Source organism: Schistocerca nitens, chromosome 8 (genome assembly GCF_023898315.1).
Source record: "Schistocerca nitens isolate TAMUIC-IGC-003100 chromosome 8, iqSchNite1.1, whole genome shotgun sequence".
Lineage (NCBI taxonomy): Eukaryota > Metazoa > Arthropoda > Insecta > Orthoptera > Acrididae > Schistocerca > Schistocerca nitens.
In genome coordinates this window covers 26158652-26174402 of record NC_064621.1, presented here as the reverse complement: position 1 = coordinate 26174402, position 15751 = coordinate 26158652, and the positions used below count along the sequence as shown (strand labels likewise).

At 46.2% G+C, this 15751-nt stretch overlaps 1 protein-coding gene and 1 non-coding gene across 4 annotated transcripts in view; one reads left to right on the top strand and one right to left on the bottom strand.

Moving 5' to 3' along the window:
• Positions 1 to 15751, bottom strand: part of LOC126198524 (1-phosphatidylinositol 4,5-bisphosphate phosphodiesterase-like) — a 590920-nt gene that overhangs the window by 482884 nt on the left and 92285 nt on the right. For all 3 annotated transcript variants that reach the window (XM_049934913.1, XM_049934915.1, XM_049934914.1), the window contains exon 2: positions 1166 to 1346. In XM_049934913.1, coding sequence (XP_049790870.1) covers positions 1166 to 1336 — 171 coding nt within the window. In that variant the 5' untranslated portion in view covers positions 1337 to 1346. The remainder of the gene's footprint in view (positions 1 to 1165; positions 1347 to 15751) is intronic.
• On the top strand, positions 12010 to 12081 carry Trnat-agu (transfer RNA threonine (anticodon AGU)). The gene has a single exon. It is a non-coding gene; the product is annotated as a tRNA-Thr (tRNA).

Here is a 15751-nt window from a genome sequence, read left to right as displayed (position 1 = left end):
GGAGTTTCAGAAGGCGGAGGCGGGAATGGGCTTTCTGCTGGATGGTCAGGAGATGAGGGGTCCAGGTGAGGTGTCGGTCAAGGGTGAGGCCAAGGTATTTCCGGGTGGGGGTGAGTTGGATAGGACGACCATAAAAGGTGAGGTAGAAATCATGGAGGCGAAAGGAGCGAGTGGTGCGGCCTATGATGATTGCCTGGGTTTTGGAGGGGTTGAGACGGAGGAACCACTGGTTACACCAAGTGGTGAACTGGTTAAGGTGGGTTTGGAGGGTATGTTGAGACCGTTGAAGGGTAGGATAGAGAGCCAGGAAGGCGGTGTTATCAGCATACTGGAGAAGGTGGACTGGTGGGGGTGGCTTGGGCATATCAGCTGTATACAAGAGATAAAGGAGAGGGGAGAGGACAGAACCTTGGGGGACGCCAGCCGTGGGATAAAAGATACGGGAGTTGGTGTTGTGGAGGGTGACATAGGATATTTTGTCTTTTTAGTCCGTTTAATTTAATGACATAGACTTTACAACCTGATGATGAGAGCATTGTCTCTTGAAACGCGCTGTTAAAATATATGTATAAGAATCGAGGTTGAATGCTAACAGTGATAACCAGAGAGGAGTACTATTGGTCATACGACGAATGACGATTCGCCAGCAACATAAATATTCTGTTGACAATGGGAGGATGGTCACGCGTCCACGCGGACGCGCATCTTTCCTTACGGCTTCCGACAGAGGTCGCTGGGGCGGCCGATGGCAGGCAGCGCAGAGCAGCAGCGGCAGTCTCCGCGCGTGTGCCGAAGTCTTTGGTTATTCATCCTGTAAGTGGCGTTGCTGTCCTTCCAGCTATCGGTTGATATCGTCGCCATTGGCCATCGAATTTGGCGTCTCCACGCATGTGTACTTCCTGCCTAAGACTGGCATAAATAGGGGGCTCTGGTCCTGCCTTAGCAGTGTGTTCATTGCACCTGAAGATGTCGGCCAGTTGCGCTGATGAAATATTGTGGAGTTTTCACTATGACATCCGACGTCTCGCCCTAGAACCATATATACAACATGTCCGTCGGGAAAGCCTCAAGCAACACACTATAATTTAAATACTAATTTTCGACCATTGGTCTCTGCTACGTGCAGGATGAGGTAGTTACGATTTCACAGCTACGCGGTACTCACGTGGCCTTTGCTCTTCCAGTGGATGAAGAAGCCGCAGTCGTCGACCCTGAAGAAGCAGCGCGGCTCCAGCTTGGGGGCGTCCTTCTCCTCGCTCCAGCGGTCGAGCAGGCATCCCTCCACCAGCGGCTGCGGCACCGGCACGCGCCACTCCAGCTCCAGCCTCTTGGTCATGGATCCGCTCCTGGTGGCAGCGATCACGCCATCACAAGCTGGAATACGCACGAGTATCTATGCCGCTGTATCAGCCGTGCTATACTCGGATGCTAGCTCTGCTCCCTGAGGCATGTAGGTTTCAAAATTAGGCAATTAATCATTCAAAAACAGTCTTAATCGCATTTATTATTATTATTATACAGCCAACCGGTTTCAACCCGACGTAGGGGTCATCTTCTGGGCGTCGATATTTCCATTACTTCAAGTAAGTGACACCTTCTCTGTGGATGAAGAGCCATGACATTCAGCTACCACGGCAACGGACGCCGTGGCCAGGGCAAAGATAACACCATACGAATACACCATCTGCTACCATGACGAAGGCGTCCTCACTACACAGACTAGAGGGCGCCTGATATAGTCTTTATAAATCCATGGCAATGGCGTCCTCACCACTAGGAGTAGAGGGCGTTGTAGTCCTTCCATATTAGCCGTTTTAGTAAATTGGCCCAATGTTTTCTACGTAAATGTACGAATAGATATAATACAAGACGACACCAGTTTTTTGTGTGTCACAAATTGTTTTACTTTATATTATGGCACATAATGTAATATACTTTTACGAATTTTACGAGTTGACTACGGAACATTTGTTATTATTTTATAATTAACACTGTAATTGTAACTATTATTAAATGGAATGATTCCGTTTTCTGTTATTTACTGTCACTTAAATTTATGTTAAACCAAGGTGACTAGTAATTACATATAATAAACTGTATTAAATGCCGTTGATCGCCGCTGGGGTTGTTGCCGACTATTCACGTGATCTCAGTACACTATTTAAACCCGTACGAAGGGCTAGTCTCGCATAGTTTCCTGCCGTTATGTAGACAGGAGTGATACCACCAGCAGTCGACCAGTGGGTGACATAATTTAAATTTACGTAATTTTAGCTGTTGTATAATGGAATCTTTCTAACAGATACTTATAATTTCACAGTGTAAACGCCCAGAAAATGACCCCTACGTCGGGTTGAAACCGGTTGGCGGTATAATAATAATAAATGCGATAAAGAGTGTTTTTGAATAATTGATTAATCATACTAATCGCTGCTTCATCTCCACAACCATGTTGTCCAAAATGAAAAATTAGGTCCTCTGTCAGAATCAACATGGATACCGCAAACAGAGATCTTTCGACACTCAGCTCGCACTTTTCGTCCACGAGATCCACGACTCAGCGTGATACCGTGTTCCTTAGCTTACAGAAGGCATCCGATACAGTTCCGCACTGTCGATTAGTGAACAAAACCGATGCTGGACCACATTTGTGATTGGATTCAGGGCATCGTAGCAGATAGAAATCAACATGTATCTCTCAGCGACACAAAATCGATAGTGGAAATTTCAGGAATACGCCAAAGAAGTGTGCCGGGGCCGTTACTGCTTACAACACGCAGAGTGATTCAGCCGCCCCTACCTACTGGACTCACGCAACTCGCGTCATGTTCAAATACCATGAGCAAGAGTTTTACATTCTCTCCCTCAATATGCGCAGACTATTACTCCTACAAAAAAAATTAACGGAGCTTTTTGTAGGAAATTTAATTTAGTTGAAGTCTGTACTGGTATGAGTTTTCGCTAGAGGCCGTAGCTTTCGAATTATTCAAGAAAAACGTCCAAAGGTGACTTTCTGATGCGTTTCTCTTCAATAACTCAAAAACTGTGGCCTCCAGAGAAAACGTATCCCAGTACAAAATTTAACTACATTGAATTTCCTGCAGAAATATCCATTTCAATTTTTCTGTGGGACTACTGGCTCTCGCGTAGCGAGCGAGAGAATTCGAAAATCTTGCGCGTGAGTTTTGAAGGCGTTACAGGTTGCTTAAAATCCTTATATAGAAGCAGCTGAATATCGCTATTTTTTATTTCAGGGCACGAAGCGTTTCGAGCCCTGGGGACACATCTTCTGGTGCTTGATCAGTCTACATCATTTTTCAGTTTTAGGTTACAACAACAACAACAAGAACGGCAGTAGGTTACAACTGGTCTGTTAAGTGTACATAGGTATATACAAAGTGGCACATTTTGACTACAATTATAACAAAACTTACTGGAAACAGTGTGTAATTTTTCAGAGTTTTGTAAAAATTGTAGTCACAACGTGCCATTTTCCAATACACCTATAGCTATGTTCTTTTAACAGGATCAGTAGTAAGCTAAAATTGAAAGGTGATGTAGACTGATGAATCACATCAAGATGAGCCTCCACGGCTCGACATGTATTGTGCATTGAAAAAAAAATCACTATTTGGGAATGAGGGCACTCTGGGTTTTATTTTTCGAAAGTAATACAGGAAACAAAACTGACAACAATGGACAAAATTAAGGTATATACCCCAGCGTCAGACAAACAGGTATAGCCGTGCATATTCAAACACAGACACATGTAAACATGAAGAATACGGTGCTGCGGTCGGCAACACGTATACAAGACAAGTGTCTGGCGTAGTTGTTAGATCGGTTACTGCTGCTATAATGGCAGGTTATCAAGATTTAAATGAGTTTGGAGGTGGTATGCAGACGGCGCACGAGCAATGGGACACAGCATTTCCGTGCTAGCGATGAAGTGGGGATTTTCCTGTACGACTATTTCACGTATGTACCGTGAATATCAGGAATCTGGTATAACATCAAATCTCCGACGACTCAAGAGAATCATTCAACGTCAGAGAAGTACTACCCTTCTGCAAACTGCTGCAGATTTCAATCCTGGGCCATCAACAAGTGTCAGCGCGCGAACCATTCAACGAAACATCATCGATATGGGCTTTCGGAGCGAAGGCCCACTCGTGTACCCTTGATGACTGCACGACACAAGGCTTTACACGTCGCCTGAGACCATCAACACCGGCGTTGGACTGTTGATAACTGGAAACATGTTGCCTGGTCAGACGGGTCTCGTTTCAAATTGTATCGGGCGGATGGACGTGTACGGGTATGGATACAACCTCATGAATCCATGGAGTCTGCATGTCTGCAGGAGACTGTTCAAGCTCTTGGAGGCTCTGTAATGGTGAGAGGCTTGTGCAGTTGGAGTGATGCGGGATCCCTGATGCGTCTACATACGACTCTGACAGATGACGTGTGCATAAGCACCCTGTCTGATCACCTACATCCATTCATGTCCATTGTGTACTCCGACGGACTTGGGCCACTCCAGCAGGATAATGAGACCCTACACACGACGAGAACTGCTACAGAGTGGCTCCAGGAACACTCTTCTGAGTTTAAACATTTCCGATGGCCTCCAGATTCCCTAGACATGTACAGGAATGAGCATATCTGGGGTGCCTTGCAGCGTGCTGTTCAGAAGAGATCTCCACCCCCTCGTACTCTTACTGATTTATGGACAGCCCTGCAGGATTCATGGTGTCAGTTCCCTCCAGTACTACTTCAAACATTAGTCGAGTCCACGCCACCGCGTGCTGCAGCACTTCTGCGTTCTTGCGGGGGCCCTACACGATATTAGGCAGACGTAGCAGTTATAAATGCTCTAGTGGACAGCATCGAAAGTTACATGACGCTATTCCCAGTCGATGGCGTAATTTATAGGAATGTAGAAACGCTAGAAGACGGTAGCGAACTGCAGGAAGATCTGCAGGGGATCGATGATTGGAGCAGGGGCTTGCAGTGGGCACTGAAGATAAAATATACCGTATTACGCATAGAATAACAGTGCCTACACGGTCTGCATCCGTGGCGTGTTGTACGTTTCAAGCAGCCGCTCGCCTGCATTACGGCGTATCAGGACGAGACCATTGGATCTAGTGAAGGAAGAGACGTAAATCACGGCCCGAATTCGATGATCCCTTGTTCACTGCAACCGTAATTGACTATGTCGTCGGTGAACATGGAATCACAGGGGGCCGCCTACTGTGTGTCCGCTGAACGGTGCGCTCTTGAAGCACTTGTGCCTCCTCCAGCATTGTATTCTGTCGTCAGATCTGCCACAGATCGCCCCTATCCTACTTCACAGAGTTGGGAATGCGCATTCGTCACTAAATACGCTATGTAGCATGTATGGAAATTAGTAAATAATGTAACTAACGCGAGAAAACCTCATTCACCAGAGGTGCGGCTGGAAAAGATCTCATCGGAGCTAACCTCCACAAGAATCCTTAGGAGATTTGTTCCTCTAATTCAACAAACAATTAACATGAGGAAGTAACAAGTGTCCAGTTTCCAAGGAAATGACAAATAGACATTCGGACTCTGTATTCCTACAACACTGTGCAAACAATGAGGCAAATCATCCTGAAACGTGCCTTAAAAGCTTAAACAAGACATGCAGTTATTACAGTGTCTATATGTTACGCTGTCTGTGCAGTTCGATGTACTCGCAATATGCGAGTACGATTATACATCAGCCGTACCATTTACTAGAAGCACAAGAAAATTTCTGCTGGACCTGGACTTGAACCTGGATTTCCCGCTAATCGCGAGTGATAGCTTTAACCACTTTTTTCTTTCCATTTGAATAAAGAAAATTACACAAAATGAATATCAGTTTCACAACATTTAAATAGATACGAGCTACAAATGATTGATGAAGCTGAATTTAATGACAAGTCCATGAACAGAGTAACTTTTCTTTTCAGGGTACCAACGTATAACAGGTTCATTCAAGAACTGAGAACATCATCAAAATAACGCTAACAAAAAGTAACAAAGAACTGAACTCCTTTCGAAACGAAATAAAACGACGACCGTAGGCCAAAGAGAGATGAGTAGGTCCACAATGATCGCCAAAACCCAGGCTTGATTCGATCACATCTTCTCGAAAAATACTCCATAATTCTATTACACAGGTCGACTTCCAGAACAAGCATCAAACTAGAATTCATCTTTTCATACCTGGCACACTCCAATTGCGGGAAGGATCCATGGAAACATTACCCAAAAAACTGCCATAATACTGACGATATCGCGACTGGCACCTTAAAGATCCACAATTTAACCATCGAGCAGAGATAGATGGCAGCCGCTCTAACATGTGCGTTGACGAGACCATGGCCTCCTTTCTAAGGGAGAAGAGTAAGTCATATTGGACTTTAAAGATGAGACCTGCGCTCACGAAATAGCCACACGCTGCCAGCAACGTGTGTGCCACCTCCTTCAGCACTGGTAAGGTATGGGCCAAATGCGGTACCCTAGACGCCAGATTGGAGTTGACAAAATCAGTCCCTGGTCGCAGCAGATTACCAAAGACGCTCATGCAGATCATTTGAAGGAAGCGTTTATAATTAGCTGTTGCTGTTCTCTGTAAGTCGCACGTGAAGGTAATTCCCAAACATTTGAGCATGTCCATCGACCGCAATGGACTCTTCTGGAAGACCCTTGCCAATGTTCAAAGCTTGTCAAATTCATATGATTGCCAGCAGCAGTTCCATAGAGAGTGATCCATTCTAGTGCTAAATGCACCTCAGCCCTTCACTGAGCCAAAAAGAACAGGTCTTCTCTGTATGTCCGACAGATAAATGTATGTCCCGTCATCGTTATCCCAGTTAATCGACTCCGCAATCCGCATAGTAGTGACACAAGGGCAATGACAAAAAGGATCATCAACAATGGACATTCTTGCCCGACCAGTCAAGAAGTTACAATTGGGCCCGCTGCATGTACATTGATCAGCATCTGTGATGAGGCACCTCAGAGGAGACACATAATGGTATGTATAATGTCACAGGGGAAGGCCATCCATCACATCACTTCTGCAAGACGCTCATGGCTCACCACATCAAAGGCGTGGTCAAAGCCCACCAACGCCAAGGCGCGTCGAAAGTGGCAGGTCGCTGCGAGGACGATACCATCTTGATAGTCGCAGAGCGCTGTCTGTATTTTGCTGTCCCCACCAATCCAAGTTTGATCCAAAGACATTACTTGATGCATGATGTGCTTGGGACAGGAATAACAACTAAGAATGATCAATGGCTGATAATGCTCAACCCCCCGATCCCCATATGGCTTAGGATCAGGAAAAATCAGTAGAGAATGGAACATCAGGGGACATCAGTTCTTGGTACACAGCAAGCCAACAAGGAGCTGTAATGTCGCGGGAGGCGTGATACCATTCCAGCGGGAAACCGTCAAGGTCCAGTGATACGTTTATCACTCTCTTGTGGAGAGTGCTGTTGAGGTCATCAGCTCTAACCACAGCTATAAGGATCTCCACAGCAGCCCTGTAATAATGCCAGGCAAAGACTTGAGGACTTCTTCATCCATCGCTGCTTCTTTCTGACAATGTTGTGCATTGATGGTGTTTCTCCACAGAGCTGATCCTGACATTCCACACATACCTTTGCTCTCTGAAAGCTGCGACGTGTAATGCCTACTGAGCTATTCGTTATTGCTGTATCTATAGCCTTAGAGAACTTCAACCGTATCTCGTCACTCCTTAGAACTGCCGCATCCCACTTCTTTGCGTATTGGTTCTTTCTCACTAACTTCAGCCTACTCTTCATCACTAATATATAGTGGTCTGAGTCTATATCTGCTTCTGGGTACGCCTTACAATCCAGTATCTGATTTCGGAATCTTTGCCTGACCATGATGTAATCTAACTAAAATCTTCCCGTATCACCCGGCTTTTTCCAAGTGTACCTCCTTATCTTGTGATTATTGAACAGAGTATTCGCTATTACTAGCTGAAATTTACTACAGAACTCAATTAGTCTTTCTCCTCTCTCTTTCCTTGGCCCAAGCCCATATTCTCCTGTAACCTTTTCTTCTAATCCTTCCCCTACAACTCCATTCCAGTGCCCCATGACTATTAGATTTTCATCTCCCTTTACATACTGTATTACCCTTCCAATATCCTCATACACTCTATGTTTAGCTTGCGACGTCGGCATGTATACCTGAACTATTGTTGTTGGTGTTGGTTTGCTGTAGATTCTGCTAAGAACAACACTGTCTCTGAACTGTTCACAGTAACACACTCTCTGCCCTATCTTTCTATTCAAACGAATCCTACTCTCGTTATACCATTTTCTGCTGCTGTTGATATTATCCCACACTCGTCTGAACAGAAATACTGGTCTTCCTTCCACTTCAGTTCAATAATCCCTACTATATCTAGATTGAGCCTTTGCATTTCCTTTTTCAGATTTTCTAGTTTTCCTACCACGTTCACGCTTCTGACATTCCACGACCCGACTCTTAGAACGTTATCCTTCAAAAATGGTTCAAATGGCTCTGAGCACTATGGGACTCAACTGCTGAGGTCATTAGTCCCCTAGAACTTAGAACTAGTTAAACCTAACTAACCTAAGGACATCACAAACATCCATGCCCGAGGCAGGATTCGAACCTGCGACCGTAGCGGTCTTGCGGTTCCAGACTACAGCGCCTTTAACCGCACGGCCACTTCGGCCAGCCGTTATCCTTCCGTTGATTATTCAATCTTTTTCTCATGGTAACCTTCCTCTTGGCAGTCCCCTCCCAGAGATCCGAATGGGGGACGACACTTTTTCAATTGCAAGCCACTTGTGGATACGCGTTAGTGTCTTTAATGCTGTGGTTTCCATTGCCTTCTGCATCCACATGCGTTGGTCATTGCTGATTCTCCCGCCCTTAGGGGCAGTTTCCCGCCCCTACGACAAGAGAGTGCCCTGAACCTCAGTACACCCCTCCTCGCTCTTTGAGAAGGCCGTTGGCAGAATGAGGGCGACTTCTATGCCGGAAGTCTTCGGCCGCCAATGTTGAGTATAAATCAAAATTTATGCGATGGCCGGATTCGAACCCAGGACTGAAGACATTTTGATTATAATCACAGACAAAGGCGCGATCTTTTCTGAATAAAACCTCGAATGTTCCAGTCGAATTTTGGAGCCAGTCGGAGCATAAACTTTGATGATCCGAACACCAAAGAAGGTCACACAAGACCCCTGGCCGACGGCATATAAAGCACATCTTCCACCACGAACCCTTTCCACATGAGTTTCGCCATCCTACTACCACCTTCAGTGCACTGTGTACCATAGAAACAGTCCATAAAAGGCCGGAAACTTGTTGAAGCGAACTTCGCGCACGAGAGCAATATCGATGCCCGACGCCCTCAATATTTCGTGTAGCAAGTGAAGCTATGTTGGTAATTATAGAGCCAATCCTATACGCCTGCCGTGGTACTGTAGTCATGGAGACAGTCATTGAAGCAAGAAGACCAGCAGTGTTCATAAACATCTCATCAACAAACTGACTTCACTCAAATCCGAGATGAGTTGCTGCAGCAGTAACCACAGCTACTTCAGCGTCCGTTGACCCATCTTCAATACAACTGGACCACGCTGTAGTGCGTCGCTCAGATTGTCGAGCAGAGCTTCTGTAGCGCCTGAGGACGAAGGTGTGGCCTCTGGGGGAGAACTGTTGTGGCCTGATTGCTGTCCGTCGACAGGGGGCATGTCGTTAGGTGGGTGCTGTGATTGTTTGGTATCATGATTTTCGCCACTGAATCGCCCAACAGGAGATAGTCTTGGAAGGGAGGATCATTGTCGCCTACAGAATGTGGCGTGTAGCTGTCCAATAGACTAAGCCAACATTTCTTACGTCTCTTTGGCGACTTGGCTATGCGAGCGTGCTGCAATATCCATAGGTGGCAGCAGGTCCTGATGGTCAAGCACAAAGACGGCACTGGGCACGACCATGGAATCGATGACCATCCCCCACCAGGCCTCCTCAAGACCTGTCAGCACAGGTGCAGCCGGAAGGTTCCTTCCTCAGCTCCCAGATGTACAGCCGTACTCGGAAAAGATTCAGCAGCGAGAGATGTTGCGGACAGTGGGCTGGAGTCGTTCAGTCGTTCTGGAGATCCTTGACAAACATAAGGTCAGCTGTCGTCGGTGTAATCGAAACCAATGCTATTAAACATATTTGGAACAGTGATCAAAGATTTTTAAAATTTTTCTTTTTAAAATTCAGTCTTGATCACACCACGTATGTTACAAGAACATAGGTGACCAGTTTCGGTCATATCACATGGCCATCATCAGACCTGTAATTTAATTTAGAAAGTAATAGAAATCTTACTAGATTGACAATAAAATATGACAAAATGGTTATAAGGATAAAATACAATAGGACGTGTTATACCCATGGCATCCTTCGAAGGATGCATTCACAGGTGACAATTGCGTGATCATCGACTGCATGCACTCCGAGCGAACATTTCCTTCTCGGCGACAGCCCGAACACATTTTGTTACAATGGCGCTTCACCAGCCTATACACAATTAGGCTGGCACATGTCTGATCAATTCAGAATGGATCTACCACACTCCACTGGGAGTATGTGGTATAGCGGGCCCTCTTCTCAGCGTTATGCTTTATCACCTTCCCAAAAGGTCACAGGACAGAAATCAGCTTCTCCAAACATGTTTCGAATGGGAATTGGTCCGGAACAGCGCTACTGTTACGGTCGCAGGTTAGAATCTGGCCTCGGGCATGGATGTGTGTGATGTCCTTAGGTTAGTTAGGTTTAATTAGTTCTAAGCTCTAGGGGACTGATGCCCTCAGAAGTTAAGTCGCATAGTGCTCAGAGCCATTTGAACCATTTTTTTGGGAACTGAAAAACACCTATCACCCACCTTCCATGTACCGCATGGTCTACAGGTATGTCACCAATACGGCCATCTGAATTATGGGACTTGAGACCACTACTAGTGTCGTTTAGAATTCTTTAATACCCTGCATCGTTAATTAATTTCACGTATACTACAGTGGTGACTGTGGACAGGTGTATGACGATAAGATCGTTGTAGTCAGTCTAAAGAACATTTCTGAGAAACTGTTTCATTTAATGTGCTTTCAGACTTCCATATACACTCGCAAATTGATCTTCAGTGTCGATTTACGATAACAGTAGGCCATTCTTCTTCGAAAGGAAATATAGTACGCAAAGACGACTGAAGCACACAAACAACGCCGAGCGCTAACTCTGTGGCAAGTATGTCAACAGACTGACGAAGGCAGACCTGCACTTCAGCATTAGAGAGCACGCATCAAGGAACGATGCAGGCTCCCATGTGTCACACAGTCACGACTCTTGTGCTCGAGATGAGCGGGAAATGCGGGTTCGAGTTCTGCTCGGGCACAAATTTTCATGTGTTCCAAACAGCTGACGTCAATGCCTAGCTGCAGAATGCGAATATATTTCGTAACGTTTACCACAGCTGTCTGTAATCGTGACAGTGTCTGTTCCTACAGAAGTGTATGTTGCAGATATCACCACGCTATAAACACAGACGTTGTAACCGTCAATGATGTATTCGTGGCTCGACGGGCTGGAAAATATTTGTCTCCTTGCAAATTTGGACCGGTCGTGGAGGCGTGCTGCGATGCAACCTGCTCCCCCCTCGTGAGCCTTGCGTAATGAACGTAACGCTTTACGACGTTGCCTAGCTTCGTATGAATTTCAGAGGAATGGTATTTGAAGCTGAAAGTTACTCTGAAGTGAAATAAATGTGTTGTTTTGGAATTGTAGGTGTACATCGATATCGTGTGAGATATGTAGGAAAGCAGCAGCTGTGCATATAAATGCAAATAATGGTCGCTAATGCGGTACGTTTCCAGCTGAAGGGCTCCGATTCACTAGTCCATAAGAACAAAGTACCCGAAAAGTGCGCTAGGAGGCGCCTCCTTAGCTCAGTGGCAGAGCGCTGGTCTAGTAAACCAGAGGTCGTGAGTTCGATCCTCACAGGAGGCAAATGAATTTTGTAACAGCACCTCCCACCGTGGCCCTTTCGAAAAAAGCGGTCAACGATAAAAAAAAATAATCATTGGGTGCGGTATTTAAGAAATGCTCTCGCAAATGAATAGTGCGAATGGTGCTATTAATATAGGCACCAGAAACTCCTGCCTTTGGGAGTCTCCGGAGAATGCCGACGTAAAATGCATCGTCGTCGGCGCCGCCGCTTTGGTAATAGCGGCAACTCGCCATTGTATCACAAAGGGTGAGTTACCTTCTGCAACCGACTGAGATGGCACTAAGCGATTGAAGCTCATTTGCAACCTCTTGTTTGATCAGCGTCATAAGGGCCTGAATGTAACTTGGGATGGGACACAGCAAGAGGTAGCGTCGTATTTTTAGTAGTGATATTTGAGATGGAGAATTGCGGCAAAGATGGGAAATTCATTCTGTCAGGTGTACAAATGCCAAAAATGAGGTGTGTGTGGGGAAATGCAGTGCGCCAGTGACCGTGTGGCCTAATGGGCAGCAGTCTCGCCGTCTCAGCCGCGCTGTGCGGATGTGGGCTGGGTTTTGTGCGCCGCGATCTGCTGCGCTTCGGCGTGGTAAGTCGCAGTGCTTCTTGCAACGTTGCCGAAATTCTAAGCTTATTGAAAGACTAAATATGATACCGTGATGGCCCATTTGAACAGAAAAGATACTTTGAAATTATCGTTTGAGCGTAATTACACCCGACCCAAGCTACACGAAATCTGAGATTGGGTAGAATACGAAGTGAAACTTGATTCAGAGGATGACATTGGAATGGATCTTTTTGATAGTGAGCAGCGCTGTTTTTGTGAAATTCAAGACTGCTAACTTATGGGAGAAAGTAGTTGAGTCTTGCGGAGGAATTATGAAGTTTAAACATTGTGACGGAAGCGTAGGCGAAGTCATCATAACACATGCAGGATTTGGAATACGGACGATCAGGATATTCGAACTACCATTCCAACAAAGGAACCTCCCCATCGCACCCCCCTCAGATTTAGTTACAAGTTGGCACAGTGGATAGGCCTTGCAAAACTGAACACAGAACAATCGAGAGCCCGCATCTCGTGGTCGTGCGGTAGCGTTCTCGCTTCCCACGCCCGGGTTCCCGGGTTCGATTCCCGGCGGGGTCAGGGATTTTCTCTGCCTCGTGATGGCTGGGTGTTGTGTGCTGTCCTTAGGTTAGTTAGGTTAAGTAGTTCTAAGTTCTAGGGGACTTATGACCACAGCAGTTGAGTCCCATAGTGCTGAGAGCCATTTGAACCATTTGAACAATCGAGAAAAGAGGAAGAAGTTGTGTGGAACTATGAAAAAAATTAGCAAAATTTACAAACAAGATAGGCAACATCAAGGATAATGTGAGCTCAGGAGCGCTGTGGTCCCGTGGTTAGCGTGAGCAGCTGCGGAACGAGAGGTCCCTGGTTCAAGTCTTCCGTCGAGTGAAAAGTTAACTTTTTTTATTTTCGCAAAGTTATGATGTGTCCGTTCGTTCATTGACGTCTCTGTTCACTGTAATAAGTTTAGTGTCTGTCTTTGCGACCGCTATATTTGCTGGATTCATATTGACCACGGAACACATCTCACGTATTTAGTGCACTCTCGTCCAAAGGAGCGAACAGTCAACTGTCAGCCAGGGAGCCCCGTTAGCTGGAATACTCTCTCTTCCGCGCGCTGTAGTCGACTGACGTCGTGTGTTTCGATGTTTGTTTAGGTGTAGCGTCCCCATACTACGGCGCAGCCGCGCGGGATTAGCCGTGCGGTCTCGGGCGCTGCAGTCACGGAGTGTGCGGCCGGTCCCGACGGAGGTTCGAGTGCTCCCTCGGGCATGGGTGTGTGTGTTTGTCCTTAGGATAATTTAGGTTAAGTAGTGTGTAAGTTTAGGGACTGATGACCTTAGCAGTTAAGTCCCACAAGATTTCACACACATCTGAACATTTGAACTATGGCGCAGTTACCTCGCATTGGACGGACGGACGGACAGATAATAATTGTCTGAAAATAAAAAATTAAATTTTTCACTCGAAGGAAGACAAACCAAGGACCTCTGGTTCCGCAGCTGCACACGCTAACCACGGGGCCACGGCGCTCCTGAGCACAGACTATCCTTGATCTTGCACATGGACTACTCAGTTTGTATATTTTGCTTATTTTTTTCATAGTTCCTTACAACTTCTTCCTGTTTTCTCGATTGATCTGTGTTCAGTTTTTCAAGGCCTATCCACCGTGCCAACTTATAATGAAATCTGAGGGGGGAGGGGGTGCGATGGGGAAGTTCCCTTGTAAGTACCAGCGGAACAGATAAATGCAATGATAGCGCCGTACGGGAAAGTTCTCAATAATGTTGCCAAACGGTAGTCCCATGCACGCAGATTCCAAGCGCTCAGTGAGACAATTAAAGATCGACTTGCATAAGCATGTACCATAGTACATCAGCGCCTGTGGTTTCCGAGGCATCGTTATACACGACGGGCAGCCAAGGACGTGCGCGGCGTGCAACTCTCCCGGCCACGTCCGCGCTGAGTGTTTACAGCGGCGAGTGGCGCAGCTGCCGTCTGGCGAGGCGCCGCGACCGCCGGCTATGACTGCGCTGCCAGCGACTTCCGCTACGGCTGCTCGCGGCCAAGTCCTGACCCCAAGCCATGATGTGCACTCGGAGAACCATCCAACCCGAGAAGAAGTCCAGACTGCCAACACTGACACAACGGAAGCTAGACCACCCGAACCTAAGGAAATCGTGACAGCTGTAACGGTTTCAACACAACAGACACCGAAAGATATTGGGAGCCACAGCAAATTCTCCGACTCCTCCGCTGTTGAGAATGACATGCAAGAACCATCCCGGAATGAGCAACCTCATAGTGAACCGATTTCTCTATTGACACCATCATCCACCAAGAGCGCGGTCGACAATTTGGCTCGAAACACCACCCGCTTCGAAGAATGCTGAGGAAGACAACATCAGACAGCAGCCGGTGAAACCTAAACGGCAAACACGAAAACAGACCGCTGAAGAGATTCAAGAGCTGGAAAAAGAAAAACTCTCCCGTACCAAAAAAATTCTTAAAACAGATCGAAGCGGAAAGCAAGGCGTGGTAGACATCGGAAAACCAGACATCCCCAACCCGAATGAGGACGTACAGATGAACCTCGCCCCTCCAATTGAAGAACCAATGGACACTGTTGACCGCTGCGGAACTGATACGGGGACAGCATGGTCTGACGACACTGGATGCGCTTAGTTGGACTACCGAATGACGCAAGCGTGTAAAATCGCCACGCTCAATGTAAACAGAATAGTTTCGGACGTAAAGTTATAATCTCTGAAGGACTACTTACACGCCGCCGATATTGACATAGCGATGGTACAAAAAATTGTTACGACGAAAACAGCGGATGTGTACGAATATGAGGCAATCTTGAAAACAGACAATGAATGTGGAACGGAAATATTATGCAAACACGGCATACCATGTACAGCGTAAGCCATACTTGAATACGAGGAATACGAGGCATAATTGCAAAACTATATGATCTACTTCTTGTTAATGTATATGCTCGTTCCGGATCCAGCGGAAAACCTGTTCCTGGACAAAATTGTCCCATTAATAACAGATTCTCGATTGCACATAATTTTCTTTGGAGATTTTAACTGCGTATT